The 12,793-nt window shown below is 38.6% G+C and overlaps 3 protein-coding genes across 7 annotated transcripts; 1 reads left to right on the forward strand and 2 right to left on the reverse strand.

Annotated features, from left to right (window-relative positions):
• Window positions 1-181: 181 nt before the first annotated feature.
• LOC114712641 (uncharacterized) lies at window positions 182-2,647 on the reverse strand. The gene is made up of 7 exons (XM_028897220.1): window positions 2,484-2,647; window positions 1,873-1,915; window positions 1,698-1,790; window positions 1,547-1,609; window positions 1,371-1,466; window positions 1,113-1,190; window positions 182-617 (listed from the first exon to the last, which is right to left on the reverse strand). Exons 1-7 carry the CDS (start codon window positions 2,624-2,626, stop codon window positions 531-533), a joined length of 603 nt encoding a protein of 200 aa, XP_028753053.1. The 5' UTR covers window positions 2,627-2,647; the 3' UTR covers window positions 182-530.
• A 532-nt stretch (window positions 2,648-3,179) lies between these two features.
• Window positions 3,180-10,328, forward strand: LOC114712229 (carbon catabolite repressor protein 4 homolog 6). Of its 4 annotated transcripts, none has more exons than XM_028896822.1 (18): window positions 3,180-3,417; window positions 3,509-3,908; window positions 4,257-4,423; window positions 4,786-4,851; window positions 5,419-5,471; window positions 6,175-6,256; window positions 6,357-6,388; window positions 6,963-7,044; window positions 7,357-7,449; window positions 7,548-7,580; window positions 7,669-7,757; window positions 7,834-7,943; window positions 8,007-8,138; window positions 8,247-8,759; window positions 8,871-8,992; window positions 9,159-9,244; window positions 9,496-9,580; window positions 9,949-10,328. In XM_028896822.1, exons 1-18 carry the CDS (start codon window positions 3,331-3,333, stop codon window positions 10,030-10,032), a joined length of 2,316 nt encoding a protein of 771 aa, XP_028752655.1. In that variant the 5' UTR covers window positions 3,180-3,330; the 3' UTR covers window positions 10,033-10,328. The 4 variants fall into 4 exon arrangements, with proteins under 4 accessions (XP_028752655.1, XP_028752713.1, XP_028752777.1 ...); XM_028896880.1 differs by having other exon boundaries at window positions 8,022-8,138; XM_028896944.1 differs by having other exon boundaries at window positions 8,049-8,138.
• Window positions 10,329-10,758: 430 nt separating this feature from the next.
• On the reverse strand, window positions 10,759-12,683 carry LOC114712081 (histone H2A variant 1-like). 2 transcript variants are annotated; one of them, XM_028896577.1, is made up of 2 exons: window positions 12,531-12,683; window positions 10,759-11,291 (listed from the first exon to the last, which is right to left on the reverse strand). In XM_028896577.1, exons 1-2 carry the CDS (start codon window positions 12,642-12,644, stop codon window positions 10,995-10,997), a joined length of 411 nt encoding a protein of 136 aa, XP_028752410.1. In that variant the 5' UTR covers window positions 12,645-12,683; the 3' UTR covers window positions 10,759-10,994. The 2 variants fall into 2 exon arrangements, with proteins under 2 accessions (XP_028752410.1, XP_028752472.1); XM_028896639.1 differs by lacking the exon at window positions 12,531-12,683 and adding an exon at window positions 11,726-11,971.
• Between the last annotated feature and the right edge of the window lie 110 nt (window positions 12,684-12,793).

Here is a 12,793-nt window from a genome sequence, read left to right on the forward strand (position 1 = left end):
TGAGAAGTAGTGCTGATTTATTACCATTTGATTCTTCAATTTTTAGCTGTCGCTTTCCAATATCAGTTATCAAAACGTGATTCACCGCATTAGAGCAACTGAGAGAGAGAGAGATGATTTCATATTGGCAAAAGGTGATGTTTTGCTCAACTCTTGCTTGTTAGACATTTAAGAGGGGAAATAACCTCTGAATCACACCACTTCACTTTTGTTCTTTCAGATTTACGAGAATTATATGTAATCCTATTGCCCGCCATTCTCTTGCACTCTCTCAGGCCATGAGAATCCTTTGCAGTCCAGAAAAGTAAGAAAACATGGATCTTGCATGAAACCAAAACAACTTTTTGCTCAGCTTAGGCACATGTAAAATATAAATGGGTTGGGCGTAACTAAATACATGCCCGTAGAATCCATAGATACATGTTTGTGTCTCGAGGACCAGCTATAACCCCCATTACTAGCTAAATATATTACATATTTGGTCTTAATGGACAGCAGGCTACATGAAAAATTTGATCCTTGCAAGATTTTCAATACGCCAACCCTCCAGCAAAAGTATCACTATCATTAAGTAGAGACTCCGTCAACCAATAACCATCCCAGCAACCACCAACTCTCTGCCAATTACAAGCAACGTAAAGATAGTTCAGTTCAGTTATACTGCATCGTAACTGAGGCCATATATTAGATTCATATTTCATGGATACAGAGGTTGAGATTATTGAATAGGAAAATGACTGCCAAAATACTTCATCGGTGATTAGCCATTTGTCGATTGAAATCGGCAAAACTCAGAACTAATTGCAGGAATGCATCAAACATATACATCATATGTATGTGAGCTGTCTGCCATACGAGACATATGATCACTACTGATATATAATGTGTACCCTGGACAGGTGTGCGCGCAATCACGTTGGAGGTAAAGTCAAAACCACGTTTTGGCAAAAGCAGCTCAGACCCGTTTTGACTCCCGCCAACGTGATTCCAAACATCCAAATGTGACGCCAAAAAGGATGTGAGAAGCAAGCTTCTAAATGCCTTTTGGTTGAAAATGGAATATGAAATGCCTTGCAAGAATGCAATCATAATGAGAGGTGCCATGATCAGACCTGCACCATGGTAAATTGAAATATCTCCTCTTCCTCTGGTCTATTCCCCCGGATCCAAAGCCGTTGCTTATATTGGTTCTGTTCAAAGTTCATCAATAAGATTAATGGTATAAAAGGAAGACGGAAATAAGGGGACATTGGGAATTATACATCCACAAAGGCAGACATACATATTTCTCTTACATGAAATGACCTGAACGTACACAACCACAGGTTTAGAAATAAACATACATTTTACTAGAAATGTAAAAGAGATACCTCCTCCACAAACAAACTGCTCAAGATCTTTCTTTCCTTGTGACCTAGTAGCACTCGATAGGTTGAGTGGTGAAAAATACGCCTAAACCTTTCAAACTGCACTGGGCAACTGTGAACACTATCAACATAAACATTAATCAGCTGTATAATGAAAGGAAAAAGTTATCATTACTAACCTGGCCCAAATCGAAAAATGGTCCAAAATAGGTTGATCTTTCAAAAGGATCAAACCCAGCGAACTATAATAGCAGAAGAACAGAATTACTAAACAAGTTGCTTCCTTGATGGCAAAAAAGCTGCAAAAAAGTTTTTAAGTATCAAGATTACCCTGTACATAACCTCAATTCCATAATCTTGACGGGGTTGGTCGTTGTATTTCAATGCTTCAAGCTGATAATGTACAGCTTCTTCTGCATTAAACTATAAGAACAGTTAATGACTAAAATATAAAGGGGCACGTGGTAACGTCAATCAGTCACATCAAGCATAGCCAGTGAATTACATCTAATCTCGGGCCAAAAGGTCTTTTCTTGCGAGATTCAAGCCTGCAGGACAGAAAACCAAGAAATTGCAAATTACTATATGACTAATGGGATTAAAATGTCGAAGAATAGGTTCTCCACAATCCATACAAAGACACTGCTGATAAAACTAAATTTTCTTTTCCCAAAATATCTTTTGGCACTGCAATTTTTACTGTACTGTTCTGCCACTTTCATGTTTTGTGTCGGATTCACAAGGCATGTGCAGGTAATGGCCTAGACACGACATAAAGTAACTATATTAATCTGTTTGCATCTAAGTTTATTAACAACGGCAGTTCGTGGCAAAAAAACTGCTCTCTCAGTTCCATACCATAAGAATGATCATCCTTACTACGTAGATTGTACTTGTTATATACCGATTCTCCTCAATAATTTCTGAAACGAAAATGCTGAATTTTATTTTACTACTATAAATTTCTTAAGTAATATAGGAAATGTATCATTCAAATAAAATAGAAAGGAACTAAGCTTAGCTAATTGTCCGATGGAAAAAGCTGAAAAATGAGAGCAGTCAAAATCCCATCAAGAGCAAGCGTCAGCAGATGGGGATGAAGATAACGAGGCATACCAATTAGCAGAAAGAAAATCGGGAACGTCAGCAGAAGCCTTGAAGCGACAAGTTAAACAAGTTCTGTTTTGGGTGGTGAAAGATTTGGCCTTGGATAAGAATGAAGCAGACTGAGGAGGCAACAGAGATGAACCAAACGACATCGTCGTTTCCTTGTACCCTCCTAATCCCCTGCTTGCTTAGTTTTTGATGGTTGCCATAATCGTCTTCTGAAGATGAGGTGTGTTTGATCGTTCTGTCGTGCACGTTTGTGTTTCGATGACGGACCAATTTGATCTGCGCCACACCTGTTTGGGCTGTGTTTTGCGCATTTATTAGTTCGTGATAAGCTTATTTTTTTTTCGATCAAAGATTTGGGCGCGTTTTTGCGGCACCTTATTTTGGACAGAACAACATTCGAAGCTAATACTCCAAAAATAAAAACAATAAAACCATGTTTTAAAAATGATGTGAGAGAAATTTTAAAAGTATTTTTTAGTGAACCAAATACCCCGAAGACATTTCCTTGTTCTCTCCTTCACAATCTTCTTTGATGAATTAGTTAAAATAAGTTTATCGTTATATTCACGGATTTTTTTTTTGGGCCAATGTATATTCACGGATTGAGGTAAAGGGATTTGAGATGTTTTTTTCCCCTTTTTTCCTGCTGAAAAATTGTTTCAAATAAATTTGACTCATCGAGGTTCGAACCGGCGTTTTGAAGGTCAAAACATCACACCAAAGGGGCCAAAATGTGCCACGCGTCACATTACTGAACGTGCGTGCGCAGACTCGCCAGGTCACCGCCTCACGCGCAGTTGCTCCATCAGGTACTCCCCTCCCACACTCCCGCTTTGCTCTCTCTACCATGAGACGGGCTACTCCACCGTTCCAGGTCCTCGCCGCCGCCGCCGCTTCTGACGCCAACGCCGCCATTATGTTTCCGAATAAGCATGTATACTCTTACTGTCGATTCCTGCCTGTTCTGTTGAAACTGCAAACTTGTGTGCTCGAGTTTAATGTCCACTTTTTACTCCTTTTTGTAGCCTCGTGGACGGGGAAGAGGATTCTTCAACCGTCCCTATTCCGGTGGGAGGCAACAGCTTGTGACTGGCGACGAGCACTTCCAGTCAGTCCATGATGTCAATTCGGGGTACCGGCGAGAAGAAAGCGGAAGCTTCGCGAACCCCCGGCGAGACCGGAATCCACCTTTTAATCCAAGACCTTCCCCACCTTACCATCGGAACCCACAGTTTCGTCACCCTTCTCCTTCTAATCATGCTCAACAGTTTCGTCACCCTTCTCATCACAATCATGCTCAACAGTTCCGTCATCCTCCTCCTCACAATCACTCTCCTCCTTACAATAGAGCTCAAAAGGTTCGACCGCGGCCTCCGGATTACCGAGATTGGGAGTATGCTGCTACGCCACCTCCCCCTGATTGCGGTAACTTCACGCCTATGTAGTTATAATATTGTTGACTTATCCCGGGCCTTCAAATTTAGCTTTAGGAAGAGGTCTATGAGGCAAGTTTTCCTTTTGCCTAATGAATTTGTGTTTTTTGATTTAGTATCCCATAACTAAGCTGGAGTTTCTGGTGAAGTAATGTTAAACTGGCCTACATTTTAATTCATGATAATATAATCTTTTGTCATTACTTTCCTGATTAGAAGGGGTCTGCAAACATTCTATTATTAAGAATTTCTCTATACAGGTTTATTGATAAATTTGATTATTTCGTATGATATATCTGTGTTGGTTTCACTGTAATATTTTGTTTTTTCCTCGTCACAGACCGGTTTATAATTCTTTCATATAATATATTGGCTGACTACCTTGCTATTGATCACCGGAGCAAACTTTACTCTCACATACCTCCTTGGATGTTGGACTGGCAATGGAGAAAGAGAAATATACTTTTTGAACTTGGATTGTGGTCGGCTGATATCATGTGTCTACAGGTTATCTATCTGCAATACATTATTACACCGCACTGATTAATCCTATCACAAATAACTTGATTTAAGATTTTTTATGTGCTAATTCTGTTATGTGCTTTTCAAGATTTAATTTGGCTTCCATAAGACATTATGAACTGCTGATATTGAACTTAGCCATATAAGAATGATGTATTGAAGAGGAGTCTCTTCAATTTAATATCGCCTACTTATACCTAGTTTCAAAACAATAATTGAAAATTTTCCTTAGGGTCTCGTGCAGATCGCATTACCTTTAGCTCTTATTTGTGCTTGTATGGGCTATACTTAAACTGTTTGATTGACCATCAACAGAGTATTCCTGTATAATATATTATCACTTCCAGGAGGTTGATAGATTTGATGATTTGGAGGAGGAGTTGAAGCACCACGGATACAGCGGCATCTGGAAGGTGCGTTAACTTCTTCAATCCTTGCTATGCAACTTTTTATGAGCATTGCTTTGATAGAGGCTTCATTTTTTGAATGAATTTCTGTAAGTGTTATCAAGGGACAATGTTCTTCATATTTATTTAGTGATCAGATGCAACAAGATATGTCATTAATCATCATGAATTTGAAAGGCTTAAGTGTCCCGTTCAATAAAGGCTGTTAGGAGTTTGTTGCTGTCGAGTTTGATCACCCTTTTTAATCCATCGTCTTTTGGAGAATGAATGCTATCTATACTGAGTCAAACAGAGAAAAAGTTATGCTTCACTTGGTGGACATATTGAACATTTGTGCCCCATCATTTACTTGATGGATTGGGTGCTTTGTCACTTCTCCTCAATGTTATTAGCTATGATATAACTTAGTCATGTGAAATGTCCTATTTTCAGCATCATCGCTTTCAACAGTGTTCCTTTTTATCTTCCAGCATATTTATTTATTTGTTGGTTAATCATCTGATGCTCTGATTATTGCAACAAAAAGGCTTGAACTGCATGATTAAGTCTAATCTTATTTCATTTAACATATAGATGCGTACGGGTAATCCAGTTGATGGTTGTGCGATCTTTTGGCGAACATCAAGGTCCTCTACAGCTTTATTGTGAACCATGCTGATTTTGAAGCCTAAATGCTGCTTTCTATTTGCTTAATGTAACTTCAATTCCTTAATATGATGCTAACAGAGTTTGCTTGTCTAAAATTTAACTCATGTTTAAACATCATGTATAATCAAGAGTCTTGTGCTAAATGTTTTCCAAGGCAAGGTTGCATTCATAAGAATCCATCTCACTTTTGCAATATGCTTTAAAAGTCGCATTCAGTGAGATTATTAACATCTTGGATGTTAATAATCCAAAGGGGTTTGATCAATTGATGGAGGGATAATATTTCATTATCTCTCTCTATCATCTTGGATTCAATTCGTCAAGAGAGCACTCTCTGATTAAAACCAGAGATCCAGTAGGCCAATGTTAGGAAACGGTACCTTTAAGATTTCCCGGAGAGAAGATTGCTTCCCGCAATGTATGAGTGATACTCATGGCCCTGGACATCAGAAGAAGAAAAAATAAAAAAGATAATAATAAATCAATTCAAGTTCTCTTTTGGCATGCCTCAAATATTTTGGCTTTATGATATTTTTAATACCTCTAACCGTTTTTGTGTTTTCTTGGCAGTATCTATGTATAAATTATTATTATTTTGGCTTGAAATGGAGGTTAACCATTAGCTTGACCTTGCTGGTGCTAGCTGCTGAAAATAGTTTCATTCATGCTTATATCTGGTAGGTTCAATTTGCGGTATGAAGAATGCATTGAGTTTAATAAGATGGGGCTTAGGGACAATGTCGCTCAGATATGTGTGCTAGAGGTACATGATAAGTCTTTCATATTTGTGTGTTTTTTTAATCTAATTTGTCTCTTCCTTGGTGCGCATGCACACATTTTACGTGATTTTCTGCCTTGAACAGTTAACAAATCAAGATAGATGTCCACCATCAAGGTATTTACCCATCCTTTTGTAACTTGGATTTGTACACTTTTATTAACTTTAATTTCTCGTAGTGAAACTAATGCTTCCTGCTTGGTTCAAGAGTCAGAAATTTTCAATTTTCTGATGAAGTACTTTCATGAAAAAATCTTTTTTGTTTAGGGGTGTGCTTCTTCCATGAGAAGTTAGAAGGAGAAAGCACGATAGAGTCATTTTGAAATAGAGACAAAAAGCAAGATGAACCACTAGAATGTGTTCCAGTTTTCCAAATAAAGTCAACATGGCTGATATCTTTCCTGAAAAGCCTGGAAGTTTTATCATTAAAATCCTCAGAAGACGTGAATTCTTCTATAAATTTAACAGGATATTGATACATTGACATGAAGCTTTGTAATGGTGGGTCATGTATGAGGCCAAGGTTTATTTGACTTGGGCTTTAATTGTAGTAGAATGGCTGGTTTTTCTTCATGATTGAGGCATCCTGAGTGTCATAGATTTTCTTTGCATATATATATTTCCTTGGGTATACATCTTTATTATTGGATATTTTTATGCTCAATCTAACATCATTGCAAGGTATCTGCAGCCCAACGAGCTCTAATAAAGTTGTGATTTGTAATATACACGTTCTTTACAATCCCAACAGAGGAGAAATAAAGCTTGGTCAGGTATGCACTGTCTTTGAAGCAGGCTCTATGTGATTATTTATTTATAATTCTCTGACATTTTTTCTTTCCCAATCTTTATTTCATTATCAGTTTAGGAATTGGAATGAATAATTTGATATATTTGTCTCTTTAAAGCTGTGGAAGATTACTCCTACTTTTGACTCTACAGACATTACTTGGCATAATCTCATTGTGGGAGGAATTTTTTTGTTTCTTACCCTCCATCTTTTTACTTCTTTTCTTTTTCATGGCAAATACTGCTGCCGCCTTTCTTCTTGTAATTGCTTTCTGCTATGAATTTACTTCAAGCAGGTTAGAGTGCTACTGGACAGGGCTAAGGCTGTTTCTAAAATCTGGGATGATGCTCCAGTTGTTATCTGTGGGGATTTTAATTGTACTCCAAAGGTTATCTTTTCCACTCTTTTTTTTTTTTGGGCGTTTTTGTGTATGTGAAATGCTGCTTCCACTATTATGAGTTAACAGTTTTTTAAATCTCGTGTCAGAGTCCATTGTACAACTTTATTTCAGAACAAAAGGTAAATTGGTGGCCCTTTACTCTCTTTCTTCAGGTTTTATGATTGATGCAGATTAAGCTACAAAAATAGTAATTTCATTTTATTACAGTTAAATTTGGCCGGACTAGATAGGGATAAAGTATCAGGACAAGCTTCTGCTGAGATTCGCAAACCAAGGCTTAATGTCCCTAATTCTAGGTATATTCTGTCCATGCCGTGTCTATGCTATTAAATTAATTTAATTTATCTAATAACATCTGGCAAAATAATGCAGTGAAAGATCTGCAAATGGTTCTGTTCAAGACATATCTGCTCTGGGTAGCAAGGAAGTTTATGTTGAACAAAATACTTGTTCCTCAGACATGCAGAAGTCGGACAATCAAGGTAACATGGTGGAAAGTCAGTATAATCAGATTGCATCGGATATGTCTACTAAGTCTTCTACAGATGTGCAAAGTGAAGATGGGAGCGGTGCTTCATATAATGCAGAGTATATTCAGCATACTACTGTAGACAATTATATGGCTAGCAATGAAGCTGATGGTGCAAAAGAAGAGTCCATTGCATCTTCTAATGAAGGTAGGTTGCTTGCTGATCATATAAATAATGACATTCAGGACATCACACTTATGACATCTTTAGCTCTTAAAGCTGTTTCCCCTGATAAAGCTGGGATGGCATGCACAGAAAAAATATCAGAGGCCGTCTCTTCTTCAAATCCAGAATCAGCGAGTGAACAATTCAACTTGGATATTCCTAAAGGAAATAAACACACTGAGTTTGGCAATTGCTCACCCTCCCTTGGTGAAGACAATCAATCTTTCGGGGTTGAATTAAATCCTGAGTCATCAGAGCTGCCCGGTGTAGAAATTTCTTCAACTAACCCTTCTAGTCAGATGTTAGTTTCTGATTCTATTAAAACCTCTCATTTGACATATGAAAAAAGCCCATCATTTGAGCTGACATCTGATGTCCAAGTGAGTGGCACTTTAACCTCATATCAAGCTGACAAATCATGGCAATCTGCGGACAATGACCTTTCATTAGATGAGAAACTGGAGAAACTATCCCTTGATGAGGTGGATAAAGATATATTGGGCGGTGAAAATAGTAGGGAAGATATTGATGCCTTTACATCCGCATTACATAATGATCAAGAAGGGTTCCTGCCGTCATTTGGGACAGATCTTGAAAAGTCAGGTAAGTCTGACAAACTGGAGTCTGCTTCTGACAATTTGCTACTCCATGCACCAAGTGACGTAGTGGAACGTGACTAACCTTCACGTCCAACATCCGTGTCTCTTGATGCAGAGAGTACCACTTACAATCCATCCTTGTGGACTTCTACGGAGATAGAGACTGCAACAGGCAACTCAGATTGCACCTTCTTGGAGCACTCTCTGCCTCTGAGGAGCACCTATGTTGAAGTTATGGTAGATCTCAAACTTTTTTGGCACATTTTTTACGGGACAAATTGTCACATTTCTTGCTTGTGTCGTTCTGAAAAATGCAAATTGAGATATCTTGCAACCTTACTATTTTAAAACTTCTGCTCGTCTATTATTCTCATGCTACTTGGTGCTTTTTGCATGCCTGCAGTATTGTCCGGGAACTAGGGACCCTAATGGAGAACCCTTGGTGACCAGTTATCATCGACGCTTCTTGGGTACTGTTGACTACATTTGGTAGGTGTTAAGACTCTTAAAAGCCTACGGGTTGCTATTTTACTACCCCCTGCTGCCTGCTTGATTTTGGATTGAAATCAGAATGATCATACCATGAAATAATGCTATGTCTGATGTTCTAGAATATACATTATGGTTTTCCTGAGTAGTAATTCTGGCATAACTGATTTTCATTCAAAAGCTGATTTTACGCATTGTATCCTTATATCTGGGTTAAAAGAGGTTGATAGAATATTTGATCTGGGGTATAGGCGATCTGATGGTCTCCAGACGATTAGGGTGCTTGCTCCGATACCCAAACATGCTATGGAATTCACTCCAGGATTCCCAACAAAGGTATGGTTAAATGTTTAGCCATTTTGTTTGAAAGATTAACTGGAAGAGGTATTTTATTGAGGTTTAGAATGTGATTGTATGTAGGACTCGCAATTCTATCATTACACTAGTCATTTCTCACCTCTACTCAATCTATCTTCTAATGCATCATGTACACCCTCATTTGTGAATTTGAAGGATCCATATTGGTTACAACACTCATTTTGATGCGTTTGGCAATAGAGTTCAATGCAAGGGGATTGGCATTTTAGTATTTTGCTTACCCGTGCTCGTCTAGATCCTGAATTATTAATTTTCATAGCTACGTGCTTTGCTTCTGAATGGATTGCTGCTTGAGTTTTATTAACTCCTTTTCTGTCTGTACACAGAAGTGGGGTAGCGATCATATTGCATTAGTTTCCGAATTGGCGGTTGTGAAAGGTGTTGCCGATGTCAGCGCGGGCATTCAATAGCAATTTACTCAGTAATTTACTCAACTTTCCTTTAATTTCTCTTTCTTTCTTTTTTTTCCCCCCTCCCCTTCTGATAAGAATGTAACTTTTCAATTTTGAAATCGCCAAATTTGGTTCTGAGGAAATGTTTTAGGTTGAGAGGTCCGGTCAACGTATTTTAAGGATAAGATGTATCCCAGCCGTATATCTTTGTAATTTCATTAATTTAGTTATCCTCAAATCGATGTTGTGGTTGTAAATAAAATAGAAAAGAAGTAGAAGTTGGGGCTAAGGGGCTAGATTATTTTAGGGGAAAATAAGCATGTGCTCCTTACCTCTGGGTTATATCTAAAATGAGCCTGAGCGGGAGATTGGAATTACCGGAAAAGCTCAAGTTACTAATATAACCAGCCTTTTTTCTTTTTTTTTCCTGTTTGACCAGCAGTTACTAATATACCCAGCTGATAGTCAAGTTTAACTTCTCTAATGTCCTACGCGACGAAAGAAACTTCTTTGAGCAAATCCTACTTCATCGTTTTGGTTTGAATTGGCATGTTGGATCCAGCTAAGGTTATTCCATAACTCACCGAAATGTTTACCTTTTGTTACCTTTGTACTCCTTCCCGTCCTAAATATATAATTCTTATATTAGTATGTATAAAAATATTTAGGACCAGAGGTGTGATTTGGATCTCGCTGGCTGTTTAATTTCAATACAGGCTATCCAGTTCTATCCGCTGGTGCCCATTAACGATTAACGGCATATAAAGATCGCCGGCATTCAGTTTTACCCATTACTACTACGTATAATTACATGGAGAGTGAATCAAGCCAAGCATATCTGTTTATACGAATAGGGATTACTACTAAAATCATCACAGAAGGCAGTTTGTATCAAGCTCAGTTATCCACAAAATAAAATATCCTCAAATTTACAATAAAGTTGCACGTTTTGCAAGGTCGATTCTAACACGCGAGAGACCTTACTCCTTGGACGACTTGTTAATGAGAGACTTGTGAATATGAGGAATGACACCTCCCCCTGCTATAGTTCCCTTAATGAGGGTGTCAAGTTCTTCGTCTCCACGGATTGCGAGCTGAAGATGTCTTGGTGTAATGCGCTTCACTTTCAGATCCTTACTTGCGTTGCCGGCCAACTCCAAAACCTCGGCAGTTAGATACTCGAGGATAGCTGCAGAATATACTGCGGCGGTCGCACCTACTCGTCCGTTGGCTGTCACCCTCGACTTCAAAAGCCGGTGAATACGTCCCACTGGAAACTGTGCAAAAAATTATACAAGACGATAATGCATCAGTTACCTTGACGAATTATCATCAAAATCACAATTTAGCTTAGATTAAAGCCTTTCCCAGAAGTTCGTCACAACTCGAACCACACCACATAAATTTGAAGAACATAATGCAAATATTCAACAGCTGCTTGCAATAACGGTTCACATAGCAAGCAACAATCCCTCACTCACCACCAATTTTTTTGTCCCATTTACTGCCCCCGCTCATATTTTGTAATGTAACATATTTGGTTTAAATCAATCTCAACAAAAACTAAACAGCCGTCGTACGAGTAACCAATGCTACGAGGTAGCCATAGAAGGGAAACACAATACGAATCTACACTGAAGTGGGGGAAGGGAAGAGAGAGAATATTAACGATTATAATGTAAAATGTTTATTAGCGTGAAGATAATTATACCATTCCACACATGGTTTGAGCCTCAAATTCCATTAGTCCATCTCTTGAGCTAATAACCACGAGGATTCATGACGAGGCCAAGACCTAATGGAAAATGCTGAGCGGTTGAGGAAATTAACGATGAATGCATTCGACAGTTCAAAAGGAAAGAACCATTAAACTAATCACAGCATAGGACATAAGAGGAATCACCAATGTTGATCCCTACAAGTCATATTTCTCAACGACACTATGAACAAAACCTCAGGACCAGCAGCTACTTCCGGCCATGTCCCCAAGATCACTAAAACAAATCCATCCTGTCAGAGCTCTCTGGAGCCATATCTCTAAGTGGTTACTCCACTAAGCTAATCCACACGAGGCCTTGGTCCCATTCAGATGAGTAGTTATAACTTGAACAGATATATACACACCTTAAACAAGTCCATTTCATTTCATATGCGCTTCAGTATGATACGGTTCTCAGCAAACGAGTAACCGATGAGCTAATCAACCAAAGCATCCAACTATTACTTCTTGTTAAAGTAAAAGGAACAGAAAAGATTATGAACAGACAAGCATCAATGTTATGCCGTATAGAGCATATTGTAGAAGTTTGCGACCTGCAACTCTAATCATCTGCCAAATGGCATGATTGTTATCCGCACAAAATTAAAGCACGGATCTAAAAACGATCCACAGACACGCAATTGATTCAACATCGACGAATTAGCGAAGGCTTTGCGACTAGAGAACGTGAATTATGAAAATGAAATGTGTGAGCAGGAGAACAACGAAAATCAAGGGGAATGATTGAATGAAAAACCTGAAGACCAGCGCGAGAGGAGCGAGAAACGGGCTTCTTCTTGTCCTTGTCCTTGTCCTTGTTAGCAGCTGGGGTTTTACCCATTATCAACCCTTTCGCTCCTTTTCCCGACATCTTTCACTGCAATTTGCTGAATCTACAAGGAATGAACCCAACAAACACCAAAATGATGCGGGAGACAAGACCTCGCCTGTTTATTGCGATTTTCTTTCCTGAGTTACCCCTAATCGCTTGATGCAATTACGAAATAGAGCGCTTTTGCT

This window comes from Neltuma alba, unplaced genomic scaffold, assembly GCF_004799145.2.
Source record: "Neltuma alba isolate B1F8T4 unplaced genomic scaffold, ASM479914v2 tig00000266_pilon, whole genome shotgun sequence".
Classification (NCBI taxonomy): domain Eukaryota; kingdom Viridiplantae; phylum Streptophyta; class Magnoliopsida; order Fabales; family Fabaceae; genus Neltuma; species Neltuma alba.